The 22,146-nt window shown below is 39.2% G+C and overlaps 1 protein-coding gene and 1 long non-coding RNA gene across 3 annotated transcripts; one reads left to right on the top strand and one right to left on the bottom strand.

Annotated features, from left to right (window-relative positions):
• The first annotated feature begins 4,318 nt into the window (after positions 1–4,318).
• On the top strand, positions 4,319–20,851 carry LOC134801473 (delta(24)-sterol reductase-like). Of its 2 annotated transcripts, XM_063774077.1 has the most exons (9): positions 4,319–4,529; positions 5,720–5,875; positions 6,662–6,886; positions 7,417–7,511; positions 8,180–8,354; positions 17,926–18,084; positions 18,502–18,699; positions 19,874–20,002; positions 20,610–20,851. In XM_063774077.1, the coding sequence occupies exons 1-9, from the start codon at positions 4,338–4,340 to the stop codon at positions 20,811–20,813; spliced, it is 1,533 nt and encodes a 510-aa protein (XP_063630147.1). In that variant the 5' UTR covers positions 4,319–4,337; the 3' UTR covers positions 20,814–20,851. The 2 variants fall into 2 exon arrangements, with proteins under 2 accessions (XP_063630147.1, XP_063630148.1); XM_063774078.1 differs by lacking the exons at positions 4,319–4,529; positions 5,720–5,875 and adding an exon at positions 6,100–6,225.
• On the bottom strand, positions 12,491–16,563 carry LOC134801533 (uncharacterized). The gene is made up of 3 exons (XR_010145679.1): positions 16,142–16,563; positions 15,891–16,058; positions 12,491–13,848 (listed from the first exon to the last, which is right to left on the bottom strand). It is a non-coding gene; the product is annotated as an uncharacterized LOC134801533 (long non-coding RNA).
• Positions 20,852–22,146: the final 1,295 nt, after the last annotated feature.

The raw sequence follows: 22,146 nt of genomic DNA on the forward strand, positions 1-22,146 counted from the left end.
CCGCCTTTTTCTACTGACAAGATCTGCTTGACCAACTATAAATAAAGGGTATCTAGAATCACAATTTTGGTCCAATTTCAACAAAGGTTTTTTTTTTATCTTTTATTTATTTCTTTGAATGTGGTAATTAATGGTGGAAATTAAAGATGTAATAAAAGAATTTTGTTCAGCACATCCTGCCGGAATAGGCATAGAAATAGTGAGTCTTACCTAAACTGCATGCAAGTAATGATTCTGTACATTAAAATTTAACATTAAATTATAAGTAATATCAAAAATATAAATCATAGAAGTCACAAGTAAACATTAATTTCATTCATTATTAAGTAATATCAAAAATATAAATCATAGAAGTCACAAGTAGACATTAATTTCATTCAGTAAAAGTATACAAATAAGGGGTCATCCATTAATTACATCACACGTTTAGGGGGTGGGAGGGGGTCCAGAAAATGTGACATGTTGTGACAAGGGGGAGGGGGGAGTCATAAACTTTGTGACGTCACTTTAACTTCATCAGTAACCGAAAATGTATTTAAATTATTTTATACGCTAATTATCATTTAAATAACAAGGTTTTGAAACGATAATCATTTTTATTCGTTTAATTTTATTTCTTAATCAGTTTTGGGTTATAAAATTACGCATATTTCTTTTGTCAAAAATATTTTGATAAAATATTAAATCAATATTTGCCGATTTCGTTGAAGAAATGTGACGTCACACCAGGGGGGAGGGGTTTGCCAAATGTGACCAAGTGTGACAAGGAGGGGGGGGAGGGGTAAAAAACCTAGAAATTCGTGTGACGTAATTAATGGATGACCCCTAATTAATAATTCAGGTAGTCAAATAATTAGTTCTACGTCAAATAATAATATAATAATAGTCAAGCCTAGTTTAGCTTGTTAAGGTGCTTCTAGGAACTCTTTTATTGAGTAAAAACATTTATCGATCAAATAGGTAGTGAACAGCTTAGGGAGATTTTTCATATGTATCGGTATTAATAGTATTTTATACCTACAACCTAAGATATAATATAGAGAGCTTTTCAGTCGAGTACCGTGTTTAGGCAGGCCACGAAGCTTGCTGAGTGGCCTAATTAAGGTACGAGATTGAAAAGCTTGATTACCTATATCAGAATTGTATAAGTACTAAGTAGATAAGTACTAATACGTTTTGTACGTGCCGACTTCATTTACTATAAATACTAAATAATTAATCAAAATTGGGCAAGTAGTTGAAATAGTTAGGTATAAAAAGAAACTACAAAAGACATCAACGCACTTCTTATTCATGAAACAGTAGCGCGTTTATGTCTTTTATTCTATCCTTTGGCGACACATGATTGCTCGAATTCATAAAACGTGTATGACCCCCTATCAAATCAAAATCCTGGATCCGCCACTGTGCCAAAGTTTCCAAACTATTCAGTATAAGTATCACACCTTTATATATTTTTCATGCGTGTTCCATAATTCATTATTTATTAAAAATTTACAAATCAAAATTTGCGAATCACCATCAACATGACATTAGATGAAGATAAATAAAACATGATTAATTGATTATGATAACAATATTCTGAGAACTCTAGTAATATTTAAGTAGCTCAAAATACCTAGTCTGTAAAACAAAGATAGCATTTTTTCCATGTCAATCAAGATTTATATCAATATTCCGGATGTATTTTTTAAGAACCTTGACAATACTAGATTAATCCAGTAACTTTATCGAATTTTGTAACCGGGTTCTTTTGCGTCAAATCCGGTAGTTCTGATTTTTTGCAGACTTATTTATGACGTTGGCCCAAAGAATAAGCAATCCCAGTTTGTGACCTCGAGCGCCGAACGCAACTTTATCAAAAATCGAAAAAACCGCGAAAATTTCGGTATTCTTTTAGATTTGGGCGATTATAACCATAAAAGACTAATTTTTGACAGTACCTTCTCAGGGCGTTTTTAAAGTACCTAGACTAAATTTGCTGTAGTACGACACTAGAACTGTCTCTGTACATCTAATAGTTTCCGAGATAAAGCCTTTCAAAATTTATAATTTTTTTCGAACTTGTATTCGTTATAGGCTATGTAAGTGGTAGTGAGTATGCACTTGTGTCTCAGGCGATGCCGCTTGGCACAATTGTTTCTAAGGTCAAACAAAGCTGATTTGGCCTGGTAGCCACGAGATCGTACCGTGCCTACCCCCCAAAAAGGGGGGGGGGGAAGGGTCGGCTCCCTAGGTCTAATCTATGTTAGGTATATTTCTTCCTGCTCTTAGCAACTAGGGCAAGTTATATACTTATACCATTTTCATATAATTTAGCTCAGCTTTAGATCTTAGAAACAATTGTTTCAGCTTTAGACCTTAGAAACAACCGTGCCAAGCTGTATCGCCTGAGACAAAAGTGCATACTCACTGCACATAGCCTACGAATACAATTTCAAAAAATTATAAATTTTGAAAAGTTTTATCTCGGAAACTACTGAATCTACAGAGACAGTTCTAGTCTCGTATTGTAGCAAATTTAGTCTTCTTTAAAAACGTCTTGAGAAGGTACTATCAAAAACTAGTCCTTTAGGTTTATAATCACCCAAATCTAAAAAAAACCCAAATGTACGCGGTTTTTTCGATTTTTGATAAAGTTGCGTTCGGCGCTCAAGGTCTCAAACTTGGATAATTCATTAGGCCAACATCATGAACAAGTCTGCAAAAAATCAGAACTACCGGATTTAAAGCAAACGCTATATGTATAAAATTACTGTATTAGATTTAAAAAAGTACTTAATGAATGGCTACTGATCAAAATGTTTTATTCCCCACATGACTTTTTAAATTACAATGGTAAATTATAAAATATTAATGTAATAATAATGACTAAATTGACTTTATGTAGTATTTGTAAATACTAAGCTGTAAATAACTCGACTGCATGTAGGTAGTTAGTGCACCATAAATATGGTAGACTGTGGAAAAGGACTTGTATCACCATAAACATCTTTTATATTTGTACCTGTGGACTGACAATAAATAATTTCTTTTTCTAAAGATATAATGCGCTTTTTTGGCGCATATCAACCAATTGGACAAACTAACATGATCAACGGAAAATATACTATAATGTGATAGAAATGGGGTCGATAATAGACTGGCGTCAGACGTATGATTGTATGCGTGATTATAGTTATCATTGAATTTACAATCAGTGTGCCGGTAGCTATGTACTGATAGGCACGTGGGTCCCTGAGTTGTGACTGCAGTGAAGTAAGGAATAGGTAAGGCTACTTAAAAATACATTGTTATCACAGCCGGCAATAGGTACCTACATTGTTATCGCTTTTCGGTGAAGGAAAACATCGTGAGGAAACCGGAATAATCCCAACAAGGCATATGGCGCGATTCGGGAAATGAATTAGAGATTCACTAGATATGAAATAGTAAGTAGTACGTTATGGCGGCCGCAATAATATTGGAGCGGCGTTAATAATAGCGTAAGCGCCAACCGCCATAAGGTATCTTTTGCCGTGGAACGTCACATATCTTTACTATTTCATATCTAGTGAATCTCTAATTCATTTCCCGAATCGCGCCGATAGTTTCCCCTCTGGGTTGGAAGGTCAGGTCAGATGGCAGTTGCTTTAGTAAAAACTAGTGCTTACGTCAAATCATGGGATTAGTTGTCAAGCGGACCCCAGGCTCCCATGAGCCATGGCAAAATGCCAGGATAACGCGAGGAAGAAGAAGATTACAATACAACCGGCAATACGACGCTAAAATCCTTCTGGTAAAATGTAAGTACATATTTATTCATATTAGGTAAGTACCTACTTTGTTTTTTAAAGATGTAGGTAATTACAGTTAGACCCAGTTAGGCCTATGTCCAGCAGTGGACGAGAGTAGGCTGATGATGATGATGATGATGATGATGACAGTTAGACCAAGAAAAGTCTGCAACGATTTTGATAGCATACGTTACTTAATTTTAATTTATTTATTTTAGAAACAAACGGTCTTTTATAGTTATATATAACACTGGAACTTTTCTTAAAACTAAGACTTACAGTTTCCTTAATGAAAATATGCAGTGCATGTGTGTATATTTATACCTACCTACGTCATAATTTCATACAAGTTTGACGTTTAAAATAACACTTGCACTGCGGGTGCTATCAATATCGTTGCAGCATATCTTAATCTAACTAATTAAAGGACCTTCCTTTCCTTTCCTTTCCTTTCCTTCCTTCCTTCCTTCCTTTCCTTTCCTTCCTTCCTTTCCATTCCTTCCTTTGGCTCCGGTAAATTAACTGAGACTGATGGGTTTCCTTGTACATTACAGAGCCACCATGACAGCAATAGAGACTGAAACCCTCCTCGAGTACATCCTAGTGGAATACAGATGGCTGCTGGCGTTCTTCGTACTGATGCCCATGTCCTTCGTGTGGAAGGTCTGGTCCAGCGCCAGGAACTATGTGGTGTTCAAGATGAACAGCGCGCCGAAGATGCATGAGAGGAAGGTTAAGGACGTTCAGAGACAGGTAAGATGGAAGCATTTACTTATCCGGTACCTTAATTATACCTATATACAGACGCGGATGTTCTTAGTGTCAGGCAATTATTAATCCTACGAGTTGCAACTCACGTGCATCAAAAAACTATAAACTCTGAAGAATATATTACCCTAATCCGTAATCGAGTCTTTAGAATTCCTACGCCCATCGTAAAAACCACATTCGCGAGGCGTTTTCCTAACTTCCTGCATCCGTATATTTACAATTCAGTAGTAAAGGCATGCAACATATCTGAAAAGTCTCCTCTTGAAGCAAAACTCATAATTAAGAACTGGTTGAAAGATCTTAACTATATTCGAACTGAGATGCTGTTGAAGGTCATCACCTAATCCCTCACATGATAACCATCTCTGTAGCCTTACGCCTTACACACACTCGCACACACACACGCAAACACACACACACATACACACGCACCATTTTTTCATTCCTTTTTTCTTTCTTTGAATTTCATATTTTCCTTAATTATTAGTTTATTAGATTAGTTTCTTCTTAACCTTTTGCTTACAAATTGAAAACTCGGCTGCCACGTCACAGGCATAGCCTAGTGTGGGGCCACAGGATATATATATATATATTGTCAACAAGGTTATTTCAAATAAATATTATTCTATTATTCTATTCTAAAAATACAACATGCATGTAATTTAGTGGTATAGTCAGCATCAAAAGAATCGGATCAGACTACGCGTAAAAGTACAGTCGGTTCCCTAACATAAGTATCCAATTTTCTATACAATTAGTATGCCAACTTGGGTACTTACGCAACTTGGGTTGGAGCACCGGCCGTACCTAACTATACCATTCTCTGCTAACTTAACACATTCACTGCCAAGAACACGTATGGTGTTCATTTTGTATTGGAAATGGGGCGCTTGACACTGAAAGTGTTAAGGTGCAGTACGTTCAGCCAGCAGGGTTTTTGAAAAAAGGGCTACTTTTTTAGATCATAATATGGTTGCAGAAAACTTCTTAACTTTCGTTGTATAGAAAAGAAAACGCGAACATATGGTCTTTTTGTAACAATTTATGCAGAAAAGCTATAAATATGAAGATTGCGTCTATAGTAACAAATTATCTACGGCCTATCGACCCGGACGATTCGTCCAATATTATGACATGTATACTATATATACCGTGATGTTTTGTTGTTTTAGATAAAAGCGTGGTTGGCCGGAGACCGCAGCACCCGTCTATGCACAGCGCGACCCACCTGGCAGACCATGTCATTCCGCCAGGGCCTCTACAAGAAGACCTTCACTAACATCAATGTGAACCTCGTGGATGTTCTCGAAGTCGATCAGAAGAACATGGTAAGAACCCGTTCAAATTAAAGCGTGGTTGGCCGGAGTTCGCAGCACCCGTCTATATATGCACAGCGCGACCCACCTGGCAGACCATGTCATTCCGCCAGGGCCTCTACAAGAAAATGTTCACTAACATCAATGTGAACCTCGTGGATGTTCTCGAAGTAGACCAGAAGAACATGGTCAGAACCCGTTCAAATTAAAGCGTGGCTGGCCGGAGTCCGCGCAGCACCCGTCTATGCACAGCGCGACCCACCTGGCAGACCATGTCATTCCGCCAGGGCCTCTGCAAGAAAACCTTCACAAACATCAGTGTGAACCTCGTGGATGTTCTCGAAGTGGATCAGAAGAACATAGTAAGAAGCCCTAGAGTCATCAATAAAGCGTGGCTGGCCGGATACCCCAGCACTGGTCTGTATACAGCGCGACGCACCTACCAAACATGTCCTTTAGTCAGAGCTTCTACAAGAACACCTTCACAAACACCAATGTGAACCGTCTGGATGTTCTCGAAGTGGATAAGAAGAACATGAAGTGTAGGCAGCATTAGCCTCAATTCTACCAAAATTTCCGATAGTGATTTCGTTCGTGGGCTGTGACTTTAATTTTGTCTCTTGCAAGCCAAAGTCCAATCGTGTCAAAGTGCCGTCCAAACGAATATTTAGGACTCTTGGTAGTTATCCGATGCGTTTCCAAATTTAGCTATTTTTATCCGCTATGATGACAGAACAGAAACATTATTTCGCGTGCGTCCAAATCCAAGGATTCTAAAACATTTACTGATGATTACAGACAGTCCGCTGCGAGCCCATGGTAACCATGGGCCAACTATCCAGTACCCTCGACACCCTGGGCCTGTCCCTGCCCGTGGTTCCCGAACTCGACCAGCTGACCGTCGGAGGCCTTGTCATGGGCACGGGGGTGGAAACCTCCTCACACGTGCATGGGCTGTTCCAGCACATATGCCTGCAGTATGAACTGGTGTTGGCTGATGGGTCGGTGGTCACTTGTAGTAAGGTAAGGGCACAGTCTATACAGTCATCCGGACACCCGAGCTGCATACATCGCTGTCATCATTGTTAGTAGCTCGGTACACGTCAAAGGCCGTACTGTTACTTTATACATTGTGGTAAGGGTGAGAGAAACTCTGTGAGCTACTTACAACGAATGACTTAATTTTTAACATCTTTGCGTTTGATCGAATGCTTCCTGTGCTACATGCTTCAAAGCCCTGTCAATTAATTAGAGTCACCGCTATTAAAGATTTTTAAATACTTGAACGCCCCAGTACACAATGGGCCATCGCCGGCCACTCCAAGGGACGCAGCCATGCGGTAGAATGAGATAGCAGTATCACTTGCTTCCTCTAACGCATAAATGCGGCCTTTGGAGTGGCCGGCGATGGCCCATTGTGTACTGGGGCCTTTAGTGGTTAATGTTAATTTTTAAGAGTGAATGACTGAGACAGTGAATGAATGAAGAATGAAGTTCTGTGGACAGTATTTTTGAGATAAGTATGAATGAATTAGTACCTAACATTTTTTCAGGACGAGAATGCAGACCTGTTCTATGCAGTTCCCTGGTCATACGGCACTCTTGGATTCCTAGCCTCAGCTGTGATCAAAGTCATCCCTGCTAAGAAGTAAGCTACATTTCAAAATAGTTCCGTCTAGATCTGGCGAATTTTACGTCAAGAATACACGTCGCTATCAAATATGTAATTTGTAAACCGCTTGCGTCCTAATATCCTCCTAAGGCCCAAGGTCCTACCTATAGCACCTATTCAGTTCGATCAAATTTAAATCATATTTAATTGGAACAAAGTCGCTTTTCCTTTGTTTCGTTCAATTTTCCAACAACGCAAAATTAACTCTATTTCCTACACTATAGGTTCAAATTACAGTAGCAAATTTTGGATTGTTCATTTGTATGACTGAGCCTTAGGAGGATATTTCTTCCACGCTGCAAATCGTACTGCATAATGCATAGCTTAGGCAGTTATCATTACAATCACAAATAGTTCGCGAATGGCGCGCTAGCGGTGCATAAATTTACTATATTTGGACACACATTCGCCAAATGTGGGCTATTTATTTGATTTTTTGAAGTGCAAACTTCTTTAGCGGCGCTGTGCACTTTTTGTGATGGGGAAAAAATGTTAAACTCGCGACAGGTCACGTGACCGTAAGACGGACATGTGACCTGATCGAAAAACTGTTACAATATCATTGAGTTTTCACTTCTGCCGGCACTCCTGGAGTGCAACCCGTTGTTTCTTTTCCTCTTAAATCGAATGTTCGATTGTTTCAGATATATCCGGTTAGAATATCAGCCGTACACCAGTCTGCCAGAGCTCTCAAAGCGTTTCCAAGAGGAGTCCCTCAAGAAACAGCCTCACCAGTTCGTAGAAGCCCTGTTATACAGCAAAGACAAAGGAGTACTGATGACAGGAGACATGGTGGATGAAATAGGAGGTGATGGCAAGGTAAAGACTTCTCTTGATCAAAACTTTAATAACGATAACTGTCGGTAGTTTTACTGACCTGCGGGCTTAGCAAGGTTGTACGACAAGGTAGTTATCACGCAATAGGTGTGGATAAAACGGCCGTTATCGTCGGTTTTATCATCCATACTATGGTTGCAGACGATATATGGAGTTATCCACATTTGACAGCGGTAGATGATAGAAGACAATTTGCATAACATGGTCGTTGGATAAGATGTGGATAATTTGACAGATTGTCCCATTTTGACAGTTCAACTTAGTTAATTTTAACTACGTGCTTCTTAGATGACGATAAGCCTTGTCGTGAAAGCAAAAGTAGTGAATAATCATATTTTAAGGTATAAATTACAGGTAAATATCAGTTTTTCTATGATTATATTGAGAGTTATTAGTTACAATGTTCCGCTGTATATAATATTGTCAATATTTTCTTCGCAGGGAAGTCAAATTTTATTATTCCTACTCGCGGCTGCTGTTGAAGAAAAATATCGTAAACAGCTTTAAGAAACACTTGCAGCCCATTTAATATGACGGACGAAGAGTTTCGGCATATTTACAGAGTGCGTAAGGAGTGTGCAGTGCATTTACTTATGTGCCGAATTTAACGCCGAGCTTCAAAACGGTGATGGGTTACCTACCAAAACATCTCAAAGGTAAAGCTATAAAATTGCAGTGTTTCTTATAAAGTTAATATGTATTCTATGCATAGACCCTATTATATTTGAAATCATTGATTCTATGTAAAACAGACGTCTTAATGACAATGCTACTAAACTCTTCAATACTAGGTACCGGCCTCATTATTATATGTACTGTCTTACTTATGCTACTAACCTACTAACAGAGGTTACTTAAGCTACTATTTACTTCAACATTCATATCCTAACCTCCAGGGGGAAAATCTACTTGACAAAATTAGATTTACAGTACCGGTCAATAACATATCACCTTTGTGTGTTTTTGTATGAACTTGTAGTAGGTTAGTTTGTAGATTTCATATTTTACTAGTCATTTTATATAAATATGCATGTTTTTCCAGAGATGAGACCTAGCTAGATTGATTTTTCGCCCCCGAAAACCCCCATATAGCAAATTTCATCGAAATCGTTGGAGCCGTTTCCGATATCCCCGAAATATATATACATATAAATAAATAAATATACAAGAATTGCTCGTTTAAAGGTATAAGATATTATGAATACTGAAATACTGTGAACTACAATAAGAGACTCAGCATATTACTAAAAAAGCTCTTTAAAAATAATGAAGTTGACCATACATTAAAACAAAAAACCTCTATGAAAAAATCATTACATAGACCAATTTTTCTCATCACTGGACAAGGAATACTACTAAACTACCTAAAGCTGTGGAAGTCACTCACAAATATAAAAAAAAGTTATACCGTAAAAGCATGGAGGTGATATATTATTGGCCGGTACTGTAATTAGGTACTTATTTGTTTTAGGTTCTAACAGTATACACCACACCAGCAGCACACCTACACCACCAGCAGCAGCAGCAGCTGCTGGTGTGTAACAGTTACACCTGCTAGCTGATGGCAATTAACTACCAACGTGGGACTAGTCAAGATCATGGCTTGTCCATTGGAGCACTACTGACTGGATTGGCCACACTACTGTAAGCCTGAACCTCGAGCAGTTTGTAGATGCTGTAAACAGAAGGTAAGTTCTTTTGAGCACTGAATTAAGTATTAGACATAAAAAACTGTGACTTTCCACATGGACTGTCTTAGTAACTTTTCCTTTTTTGAATAAGTATGAGTGCGGCTGTATTATGCATTGAGATATGTACCTACCCATTGTTTGATAGTTATGTATGATAAGTAGTTATCTCTGGGATATATAATCTGGGAATGCAATACTTATTAGGTTTAACTAAGGCACCTAGTTCTAATGTGCTGCCTTGTTTAATGGATATTATTCCTGGCGATTGTTTAGTATATATCTTGAGTGAACTAGACTGCACTCATGTGAAAATACTTACTCCATCGCTGCCACATGAACCTACTTTTACTTATTTCCTTCTTTTTCTTCCAGAAAACTTCTCGTGGATTAAGGGAAAAATTAGAGAAGACGCTCCTAAAAAACTTCCTAAGCATGCAAGCATGCACAAAACCGGCTCTTAATAAGCTTAATAAATACATATTTCGCCTATTACTATGTTTTACTATCACACAAATACCTACCTAATTTACCTATATTTCTATACAAGTAGAGACTAGTAAACATTCAAGACGGATAATCTTCACACAGAACACCATTCCCGGGCATGCTTCAATGTAGGTGTCACTTATTCTTATTTTTCATTTTAGCCTTATGCGTACAAAATTTGTGATATTATAGCTTCTAAATGTAAAATCCGACTCATATGCAGTATAGTACAATGAAAGCATAGGTAATAAAAACATTTTAGGCACGTTCTTACTTAAGAGGAAAGGGAGATGGCCGCTTCCGCTTCTCCATACAAACGTAGTCCTCATTTTCCTCTCTGGATATTGACATTATGGAAAATATTTTTACATAATTTAATGTATATTAACCATATAGCTATGCCCCTACGTTCGAATTTTTGATTATTGTAAAAATTAGGAGCGGAAGACAGATTACATACAAATTTTTAAATGCTTCTAACTCTTATAATAATTAAAAATTAAAAAAAAGAACAAACGTAGGGGCATGGCTGTAGTTGATGTTGATATGATATACAATAAATTGTATCAAAATATTTAATGTTATTATCCAGAGAGAAAAATGTGGACTACGTTTGTATGAAAAGACGCGTCTTAACGACGCGTCTAGTGAGTCTGGCGGTGAAAAGGTCAAATAAGAATATTCCTAAATGCTCTATTATGCTAATAAGTCTACTTTAGTGACTATAACTGCGGTCAGACTCAATACGCCAATAACTAATGTTGAATATTAAAAACTATGTTAAATTCCATTTAGGTAGATACAAGAATGACAATTCTCGTCACTTGTGGTGTTGTCAAGTCTTTTTTGTTTACTAAACTCTATAGATAAGTTAACAATTTCGGCTCTGTGCTAGAGAGAATATTATAAATGGGTAAATAAAACAACTATTGCCAATTAATTAAACAAAGTTTATTTACACATTAAATGTAGGTGTACAAACAAATCATTGGCTGCCGTACCCGGTGTGAAAGTGCCCATCATGCCAGCAGCTTTATCGCTGGATTACTATGAAGTATGAACAGCTTTTGTACCAGGAACGTCATATGGCGCCCGGGGCAGGCACCAAATTTGCGCCTCCCCCCCCCCCCCACTCCGAAACGAAATGGGACCAACCCCTAAGTCGCGAAAAAAAATTTGGCTGTTTCATACATTTTGGCTGGTCCAATTTCTATGGGAGGGTAAACTATTTTTTTCGCGATTTGGAGGTTGGTCCCGTAGCAAAAGTTACTCAGTATAATCCCAAAACCTCCCTGGCAACGGGAATGTAGTTATTTTTTAGCCATCCTGTATAGGAAGCCTCAGTAGTCCACATATCGATGAATGTCGTCGATAGACAACATGTCACAGATATGCAGCAGCAGCTATTGAAGCAGGTTCCGTCAACTACGGCTCATATGCGCCTGCCGGACAAAGGGCTAGCGATCCACTTGCATAATAGGTAGTCTATTGGACAGTCCATAAGATGGTAACTTCGACAGGAGACCCCTAACGTAAGACGCGCTAACACTGGACACAACTCTGAAGCACTTGGCCCGCTCGCCTTATAAAACGAAAGCATAGCAACTCCCGCCGAATATCCCTCTGCTTGATAGAAGTTTCTGGCATAGAGTATTCACACTACGGGATGGTGGGCGGTAGGGCGCTACCGTCGTCTTTCAAGGTCGAGTTCGATGCAAAAAGAGTTCCTAAAAGATCGTCTTTCTCTTTTGCGCTGTGGGCCAGATTACCATCCGCATTTCACACTTCACAGTGGTGGTAAATACGACTGACAAAAGTTTCCCTGCTGCCTTTGGCAAGGCGGAGAGGTAGTCTTTAGCTCATTTTGGCGCCCCCCCTTGGACGGCGCCCGGGGCACGTGCCCCCTCCAACCCCCCCCCCCCCCCCCCCCCCAGTTTCGCCACTGAGCGGGGGCCCTTACCATTCTGTCTGATTCGACGGCCTAACTTACGTTGTAAAACGCTTAATGATAATACTAATGAACTGAAAAGGTTGTTTGTTGTTTTATTTGTGGATAGGTATGACACATATATATATTTTTGGAATGGTCTTCTCACTAGCTTTTATTTGATATCCATATTATTGTATTATTGCTATTTCATAACTGCTCATCTATAAGTTTCGTTTCCAATATAAATAGAATGCTTAACGGCGCAGAAAAGATCAACATTCCTCTCAGACCTCCAACAAAAAGGGGCCAAACTGAAAACCAGCGCTGGACGCTAGTCTAGCACATGCTGAGCTTGGTACCCACGGCCAACATGTCTTGCTAAATGTAATTACCTATGTATAGAGTAGACAATAAGTTAGTACTTAACCTAGAATAACTTAGTACATACTTAACATAGAATTTATATGTAGGTATATGGTTTGTATTCCTAATATTTTTTCTACCATCAACTTATCATGTTTTGGCAATGGAGCATTCCATGCAATTGTCTACCGTTTGTCCCGTAGAAATGCAGATTTTCTGGAGATTTGCAGGTATAAGAGTTTCCTTTTCTATGACAAATGGTCAAACATGCACGGAAAATTAATCGCTTGCTTTAAATGGCGAAAAAAAAAGTCGCAACACAGGAAATAAAATGCGTTTGTACGGGACAGCTCGTGGAATGCTCCAATAAAGTGATTTCATTTCATATCATAAACTGATGAGGGCATTCAGAGTGTAGCCTTGAGGTTGCCAAGCCAAGCAACCAAGTCAGGTGTCACGGTCTTCAGGTCCTCAACAGGCCCAGGAGTGGAGGAGGAGTGGAGTGGGCAGCGTTGGAAGATATGCTAAGTGGTCTGCATTCTGCATTCGCAAAGTGGGAAAGCCGTCTATCTCCATTTGTGTGGCTGAATTGCAGCGGCCATGTCCGGTTCTCAGGCGGCACCAGATTTTCCGAGGAAGGTCAAACCCTTTTGGTTTTTTAGTTGGGTCAGATATACAGCAACTCCGAGCTGCCGAAGCTGACCATTCCGCTATCCACCTATCCGAAATATTAAAGCTGCTCAGGCTCCCAGCTGTAGCACAGGGTCGGCGGGCAGTCGGGCGGCAGAATTCCTCGTGGACAGGCATTGTGGGGTTATTCGTGATATTCTCAGCCTCCCTCTTCAACGCCTTGAGTCGTCGGATGTGAGGAGGGGCAATGTGACTCAATGCCGGCAGCCAGTGGCGGTTGTAGATCGGATAGTGCCTGAGATGCATCGCATGGTCTCGTTGAGCTTAACGTCCAATCTATGGGTATGTGCACTTTCAAGCCTCCAATATGTTATGACTGAAACAGAAACAAATTATATTAGATGAGGTCAGGCGCAGGCTAGTACTTACAGCGGTTCATTGGCAAATTATGTGAAATTAATGTCACTTTTAGAAAGCTCTCGTTTTTAAGCCAGGGGGATTTTTTTGTTACAGTTGTCCAAATTATCGATTGAAAATAAATTGAATTTTGTTCTAGTAATTATTTATCCGTTATTAAAGTTGTATTATGTATCAAGTGTAGTTCTGTACCACTTGCGTCATAAAACAAACCAACGAACACCTTATTTATCAAAATGTATCTCAGATATTCTATGCTAGGGTAATATACGACACAAACATACCCACACACATACATAGGCTGCTAAAATCATTCCCATAGTCAGGTATAGGTACAATAGACCACTTTACCAAACACAAAAAAAATATTCCAGCTGCCAGCAGTAAAGAAACCAGCTTCTACTCCCAAGCCCTAACAATATAAATAAGTTTTTGGCAAAAATATAATTTTTGGTACAAGCTTTTATCGCTGACTGTACTTTTCTTTCAACAGGCAACTAATACTCCATGAGTCCATTCTAACAACACCAAGCACAATTAGTTTGCGTTGTTTTATCACAGTGTTCCCATGGCCACCTCATGTCTCCATCATCAGATCAGCTCCATGTCATCATAATATTGCAATTGTCATCCGATTTACATATTGTTATGTATGCAAAATTTCAGCTCAATCGGAAATCGGGAAGTGGGTCAAACTTAGCTGTCAAATGTATATGGCCAGCTTTAGTGCTAACATAACTGTTCCTAGTATTCCTATATTACCTACATGTTATAAGTAAGAATATTGTACGAGTAGGTATTATATTATTTTATAATCTTAGTAGAATAGGTACTAATACAATTTATTTGTATTGAATAAGGCCGGCGCCCCACTGCTGCGCACGCTACATCCACGGCCCACGTTTTAATACAAACCGTGGGCAAGCCCACGAAACGCCGGCCTAACTCTTGCAGGGAATTTGTAAGTTACTTGTGGGTATGGCTACTTTATTTATTTAATTTATAAACTTTATTGCACAAAAATACAGAATTACGTAAAAATGGCGAACTTAATGCCAAAAGGCATTATCTATCACCTACTAGTCAACCATAGAAACAAATATGTGACGTTCCACGGCAAAAGGTACCTTATGGCGGCTGGCGCTTACGTCGCATAGCGCCGCAATAATATTGGAGCGGCGTTAATAGTTAATAGCGTAAGCGCCAACCGCCATAAGGTACCTTTACCCGTGGGACGTCACATATAAACACTAAAGGTTGGTGCAAAAACCAATCAAAAAGCAAATGCAGTAGGTATATCTTAGATATACATACTAACATAAACATACATATATGTTATAAAAATAAATGTACTAATATGTATATGGGATGATAGACACTAGACGAGACATTTAGCAGATAAAAAACAAATTTTCTTGGGGCTTGTCTTACAGGTAGAGGGAGTGCATTCCATAGATAGGTTGCCTGAACGGCAAAACAATCATACATAAAACGGTTATGAAGAGGAAGGACTTACAGTTTAAGTGAGCGTGAGTTCACATCCGGAACGGGCATAAAAACTAAATACTTATTAATAATATTTTATCTTTATGTCTTAGATTTATGGCATAAAGTGTGTCTTTATCTTTTTCAATATACTTTTATTCTTGCTACAAAACCAGCTTCTAGAATATACAAACAGAGTAAAAAATTATATAAGTTTTTAAAGTGAGGTCTACAGGTTTCAAAGATTTTAATATTTGTTAGAACCCTTAAGTATGCACTTTTTATGCAGTGTGAATAAATGTATGCATAGGTAGTGTTGTAGTGTAACTCTTAACCCATCATTGTTGCCAAATCAACTTCCTGCAATTATAGTAGTGATAGAACAGGTTTTTAACAAACTTTTGTCACTTAGTAGAACATAATAGATAGAATGAGAAGAAATAGATATTAAGTGTCAATAATATTAAAAGGCACCAGAAACTTTTCATGATTTTAGTTTAAGAAAGGTGTACTTACATCTTCAATCCTTTCTTCTAGATCTTAGAACTTGTGTGCACATGCTGCACCATTGCATTTTGTATCTCTGGGTTCCGAGAGGCTCATGAATCTCCCTGTAGGTGTAGGCGAACAGGGGATGCTGAGTTATATATTTGGCTAGCATTTTCTTGTGCGCCGAAGCATCGACTGAAATTAAACATATTCATGACAAAACCAGTTAATGATCAAACGAAACGAAATTTTTCTATAAATAAATTAGAGAAACTTACATTTTGGGTGGCATTTCCTTTAGTTTACACAGCAAATCAGTATTTTTCTTCGACTTGGTTTGTATTTTCACTAAATTCACTGAATCATGCGCGTACGCGATGCTTGTCAATGTCAAGTGAATTGTCAGTTGAGAAAACACGATTATCCGTGCATGTTATAATGTAAGTCAATTTGTATAAAGCTGTCACTCATTTAAACATTTTTCAATTTGGAAGTGTAGTAATAAAACTAACTATTCGTTTTCAAACATCGTCCGACACACGTCCGACATTTTAATAAAGCCAGGCATTAAATGGATTTTTCATAAACTCTAGGCATAGACAATCGTGGTCACTTACGAATTATAGTGGATAACTTTATACGATATCGACGTGGTATTCTTATCGTAGCCCGTAACCATGTTCAGCAAAACGATAAAAATACGACTATCGTTAAAAGACGACAGTAGATTCCACGCGCAATATGATATAACCTTGCTAAGCCCGCTGAGAGTATAGTTTTAACCCTTTACCTACGGGCTATTGAATCGCTCCGTCACCGCCCAATACGGGCATGTTTTGGCGAGAGTCCGCGGTTAGGCATAATTTCACTTAAGTACTTGTAACTTTTGAAGTATTACAGCTACACACTTGAAACTTCACACACACAATAAGTATAACGTGTTTAATCAATAAATAATCACTTGGAGTAATAATATTCACTATTTTTTCTGCTATCAAGCAATATACCAGTCACTAAGAAATTGAAGATTTTTAAGTTACTACTCGCGGATATCACAAGTTTACGTTTAAGAATATTAGTTTATAATATACTTAACACAAATAAACACTTAAATAACGATAATTATGAAAATAATGCATAAATATCAATCACAAAAAACGTTGCACTAAAACAATTTGCCACTTATGGAAAATAGTTATGTGCGTCTATCGACGCATTTGTCGATATATCGATAACCTAGTAAATGTAAAACTGAAATTTAACAAGTTATGATTGTGGTGAAATTATTATTAGCTACAATAGTACCTAATAATGATTTCATAACACGTTAAATTCCAATATTTTAACCAAAAACGGTAAAAAAACACTATAAATAACACTCCCACGCCGTACTCTCATATCGACAACAAGTCGATGAAATTTGAAAACAACACTATTGTTCGCCATATTGAATTCAATTATTAGCACCTCTGCAGTACGGGTGTCAACTCCAGTTGCCAGCAAAAAAGCGGTAATTTTAAAATTATGTTTATGTCAGAGCCATCTACCGAAATATTATGATATTTTTTTCTTTGTATCGGTACTAATCACAGTGCATAATGTGACCGCTATTACCAAGCCACAAGGTCTCGTTTTGTTTAAAAAAAATGTTGAACACGACCATTACTTCGATCAACTATAGTTGACACCCGTACTGCAGCGGTGTTGCCTTACTGGCAACTCTGGTTGACACCCGTAGGTAAAGGGTTAAAACACGGATAAAAATATTATATAAATAGTTCAACAATTAGAAAAACTATATGAAAAACGCTGCCCGATAACTCCACTTTATCTTATCTATATGCTAGGCAACAGAGATTTTTTACTCTTGTAAATTTATAATCGAAGCTTCTTAAGTTTTAAGAAAAAGAGCGTTTTTCAACACCTTAACATCAACATCTTACAACAGCTGTAGTTTTACTCAAAAGGCTTCCGACACCCAATATCGGATCGGACAATCTGAAAATGCTCTAAGGGTAAGGTGGTAGACGCTTTACCTTACTTTTTTTGTTGGTTCTTCCAGTACAATCCCATTGGCAGATGGTACTCGGAGTGGTTCTACAAGCAGGTGGAGCGTCACTTAGAGAACTATGAGAGGGGGAGCAAGCAGCCAGTCGTCGAATACATCCCGCTCAGGCACTACTACCATAGACATACTAGGAGTCTCTTCTGGGAGTTACAGGTGCAGTTAATTTTGATCTAATGAGGGTTTCCATATGAAAAAATTACACATCCTAGTACAGCATTACCTTCAATTTCCTCTGCCTAACTCCAAACTTTTAGCTAGCTTGGAGTTAACCCTGACACTCGCCAAATCCCCCGGAATCCTGACACAGGACCAAAAATCCTGACATGTCAGGGAAAATCTTTACATATGGCAACCCTAGTTCTAACGACGTAGGTACCCAAAGGTTGTGAATGTTCAAGAAGGGCAGTTTGTTATCATAACTATTCGTGACGGATATGGCAGCAAAAACAAACAACAGCATAAGAAACGAATGTACTAAAATATTTACTGGTTAATATCTGGGTGCAAACCTATGTTGATCAAGCCGACTGTAAGATTAGAAAACCTGCTTAAAACCCTATTTGTTCTCAGGACATCATCTCCTTTGGCAATCACCCTCTATTCCGTCTGCTGTTCGGCTGGCTAATGCCACCTGAGGTGTCTCTACTTAAGCTGACGCAGCCCGAGGCAGTAGGCAGGCTTTATGACAAAGCTCATGTCATCCAGGACATGCTGGTGCCCATAGAGACCTTGGAGAAGGCTGTACTGCTGTTCCATGACAAGTTTAGGGTGAGTCCACCTTGCATCATCTCCTTCAGCGACCACCCCCTGCTGTTCGGCTGGCTAATGCCTCCTGAGGTGTCTCTACTTAAGCTGACGCAGCCCGAGGCTTTATGAGAAGGCTCATGTCATCAAGGATATGCTGGTGCCCATAGAGACCTTGGAGAAGGCTGTACTGCTGTTCCATGACAAATTTAGGGTGAGTCCACCTTCCATCATCTCCTTCAGCTACCACCCCCTGCTGTTCGGCTGGCTAATGCCTCCGGAGGTGTCTCTACTTAAGCTGACGCAGCCCGAGGCAGTGGGCAGGCTTTATGACAAGGCTCATGTCATCCAGGATATGCTGGTGCCCATAGAGACCTTGGAGAAGGCTGTGCTGCTGTTCCATGACAAATTTAGGGTGAGTCCACCTTGCATCATTTCCTTCAGCGACCACCCCCTGTTCGGCTGGCTAATGCCTCCCGAGGTGTCTCTACTTAAGCTGACGCAGCCCGAGGCAGTAGGCAGGCTTTATGACAAGGCTCATGTCATCCAGGACATGCTGGTGCCCATAGAGACCTTGGAGAAGGCTTTGCTGCTGTTCCATGACAAATTTAGGGTGAGTCCACCTAGCATCAACTTCAGCAACCAGCCCCATCTTCCGCCTGCTGTTCGGCTGCTAAGACAATCGTTTGTGCCGTAGCGAACGATAAGATAATCTCTCTCTATCACTCCATATTAGTGCGACGATGACATTAGTGTTTAGTTTCCTACGGACCGTACACGATTAGCATCTTGGCGACGCATCCTGTGGCCTATTTTATAAAGCTTCAAGTTACAATTTACAAGCGGAAGTCTCGTTCTAACACATAGGGTTAGAAAGAGACTTCCACTTGTAAATTGTAACTTGTAGCTTTTTAAAATAGGCCACAGAAGTGTCCATTTTACATTTGTCGAAAACATGCTTAGTGACTCCGGTCTGAACCATACATTTTCTGTTTATTAGATGGAACTTATACTTAAGTAAAATTTGTGAAAATAAGGCGACTAATTTAATGTTGTAATTTTTTTAAGGTATATTGGGAATATAAGAGAAGAAAGCTAAGAACGTGTATTTAAACTTATATTATTAAACAAAAGCCCTGGCTGACCTGCATTGTCCCAGAGCTCAGGGTATATTCCGGTCTACTTATTATTTTCGCAGGTGTACCCGATGTGGCTGTGTCCGTTTAAAGTACCCAACAACCCTGGGCAGCTAAAGGTCACCGGCGACTGGCAGATGTTCGTCGACATCGGAGTCTATGGCGTGCCTACTGCTCCTGGATTCGAAACTGTAAGCCATATTTACCTTAAAATCCATGTTTGACGTGAAGGATAAATTTACCCATTGAATAATCGTGGACAAATAGACGAGTACTAAAACGGATGAGGAAGACAGTTCTAAAATATTAACATGTTATTGTTTCGGTTTACCTACACAGTGTCATTTAGCTTTTGATAGGTGACAATGTTTACCCTCTATGATGGCAAAGTTGGCCGGTTTCACAGTATTTACTTTGCCTTTGTAGAATCCCTTGAAAATCTCTCACCCGGAAACTTACGAGTCCATTATAAAGAGCTTTTGCTATAGTCTGTATTTTTAGGTATTTAAAAAAACAGTAAACAAACAATTTGTACATTTTCGGGTAGTTATAACATTTATTGGTTAATCTCTGTCACTGAACGACCTGACTTTAACCTACATTATTTGGTCGTATAATGTTTTCTTCTATCCTCAACTGGCTTAAGGAGCCATTTGAGGAGAGGAGATTTGTTTATTTCCGTTTCCACACACTAAGTAGGTACAGATAACTTACGAGTGCCCATTTCAGTGCAAAGGGCTTTTTGAATATTTTTGATGAAGATGGCCTGTATGAAGATCGTACTCTTTCTGCTTGCAGGTTTCAGCAACCCGCAGCGTAGAAAGCTTCGTCACCCAAGAGAAGGGTTTCCAGATGCTGTACGCCGACACGTACACGACGGAGGAGGAGTTCCGTCGCATGTTCGATCACACGCTGTACGACAAGGTTCGCGAGTCGCTGCCGTACTGTAAGGAGGCCTTCCCCGAGATATACGGGAAAGTCAACAGGAGCGTGAGGAAGTGAAGCAGTACACCCAAGAATATACTCTATTACAATGCTCTAAAAGTTCAAACTAGTAAAACCTCAGTAGCTTCTTAGATTCAGTTGTTCGACCACACGCTGTACGACAAGGTGTGCGAGTCGCTGCCGTACTGTCAGCAAGCCTTCTCCGAGATATAGGGGAAGGTCAACAGGAGCGTCAGGAAGTGAAGCAGTACACCCAAAAATATACTCTATTACAATGCTCTAAAAGTTCAAACTAGTAAAAACTCAGTAGCTTCTTAGATTCAGTTGTTCGACCACACGCCGTACGACAAGGTGCGCGAGTCGCTGCCGTACTGTAAGGAGGCCTTCCCCGAGATATACGGGAAAGTTAACAGGAGCGTGAGGAAGTGAAGCAGTACACCCAAGAATATACTCTATTACAATGCTCTAAAAGTTCCAACTAGTACAACTCAGCAGCTGTTTTTATACATATTCAGTTGTTCGACCACATGGTACGACAAGGTTCGCGAGTTGCTGCCGTACTGTAAGGAGGCCTTCCCCGAGATATACGGGAAGGCCAACAGGAGCGTGAGGAGGTGAAGCAGTGCACACAAGAATATACTCTATTACAATGCTCTAAAAGTTCAAACTAGTAAAACCTCAGTAGCTTCTTAGATTCAGTTGTTCGACCACACGCTGTACGACAAGGTGCGCGAGTCACTGCCGTACTGTAAGCAAGGCTTCCCCGAGATCCGAGAGATTATTATGTAGTTTTTAGTATACTTATTAGACATGACTCAATTTTGAATTTTAATAATTAGTTTTAAATTAACATTATATACCAATTGACATTTTTGACATAAACTGTAAGCACCTAACATTTTTTTAAGCATGAATATTTAATTTTATTATTTTTAGTGACATATAATTTGATCATTTGCTATTGACGTTAGTAAAAATTATATAATGTTTACAACTATTTATTAATTTAAAATGAAATAAGATATTGTTAATGGTACCTACATACATACAAACTCAATCCTTAGATTTAAGAATATTGCCGTGCCCTACCAGGGCCCATGTGAAACATCTTTGTATTACCTATGTAACACCTGTGTACTTACCATGGATGCAATAAATATATATGATATGATATGATATGAGATAAGGATGACTCACGCTAGACTGAGCCGGCCGCCCATACGTGATCACCGATCAGCCGTAAATGACATGTCGGACGCCTCGGCCCGGGCTTGGCCCGGTCTAGCGCGAGTCATCCTTTATTTCGGTAAAATAAGCAGATAATGACAAAGGAGAGTGAAGACCAATGTTGTGAAGGCATAATTTAGGTCATTATAGGTACAGTCAGCTC

This window comes from Cydia splendana, chromosome 22 (genome assembly GCF_910591565.1).
Source record: "Cydia splendana chromosome 22, ilCydSple1.2, whole genome shotgun sequence".
Taxonomy (NCBI): Eukaryota; Metazoa; Arthropoda; class Insecta; order Lepidoptera; family Tortricidae; genus Cydia; species Cydia splendana.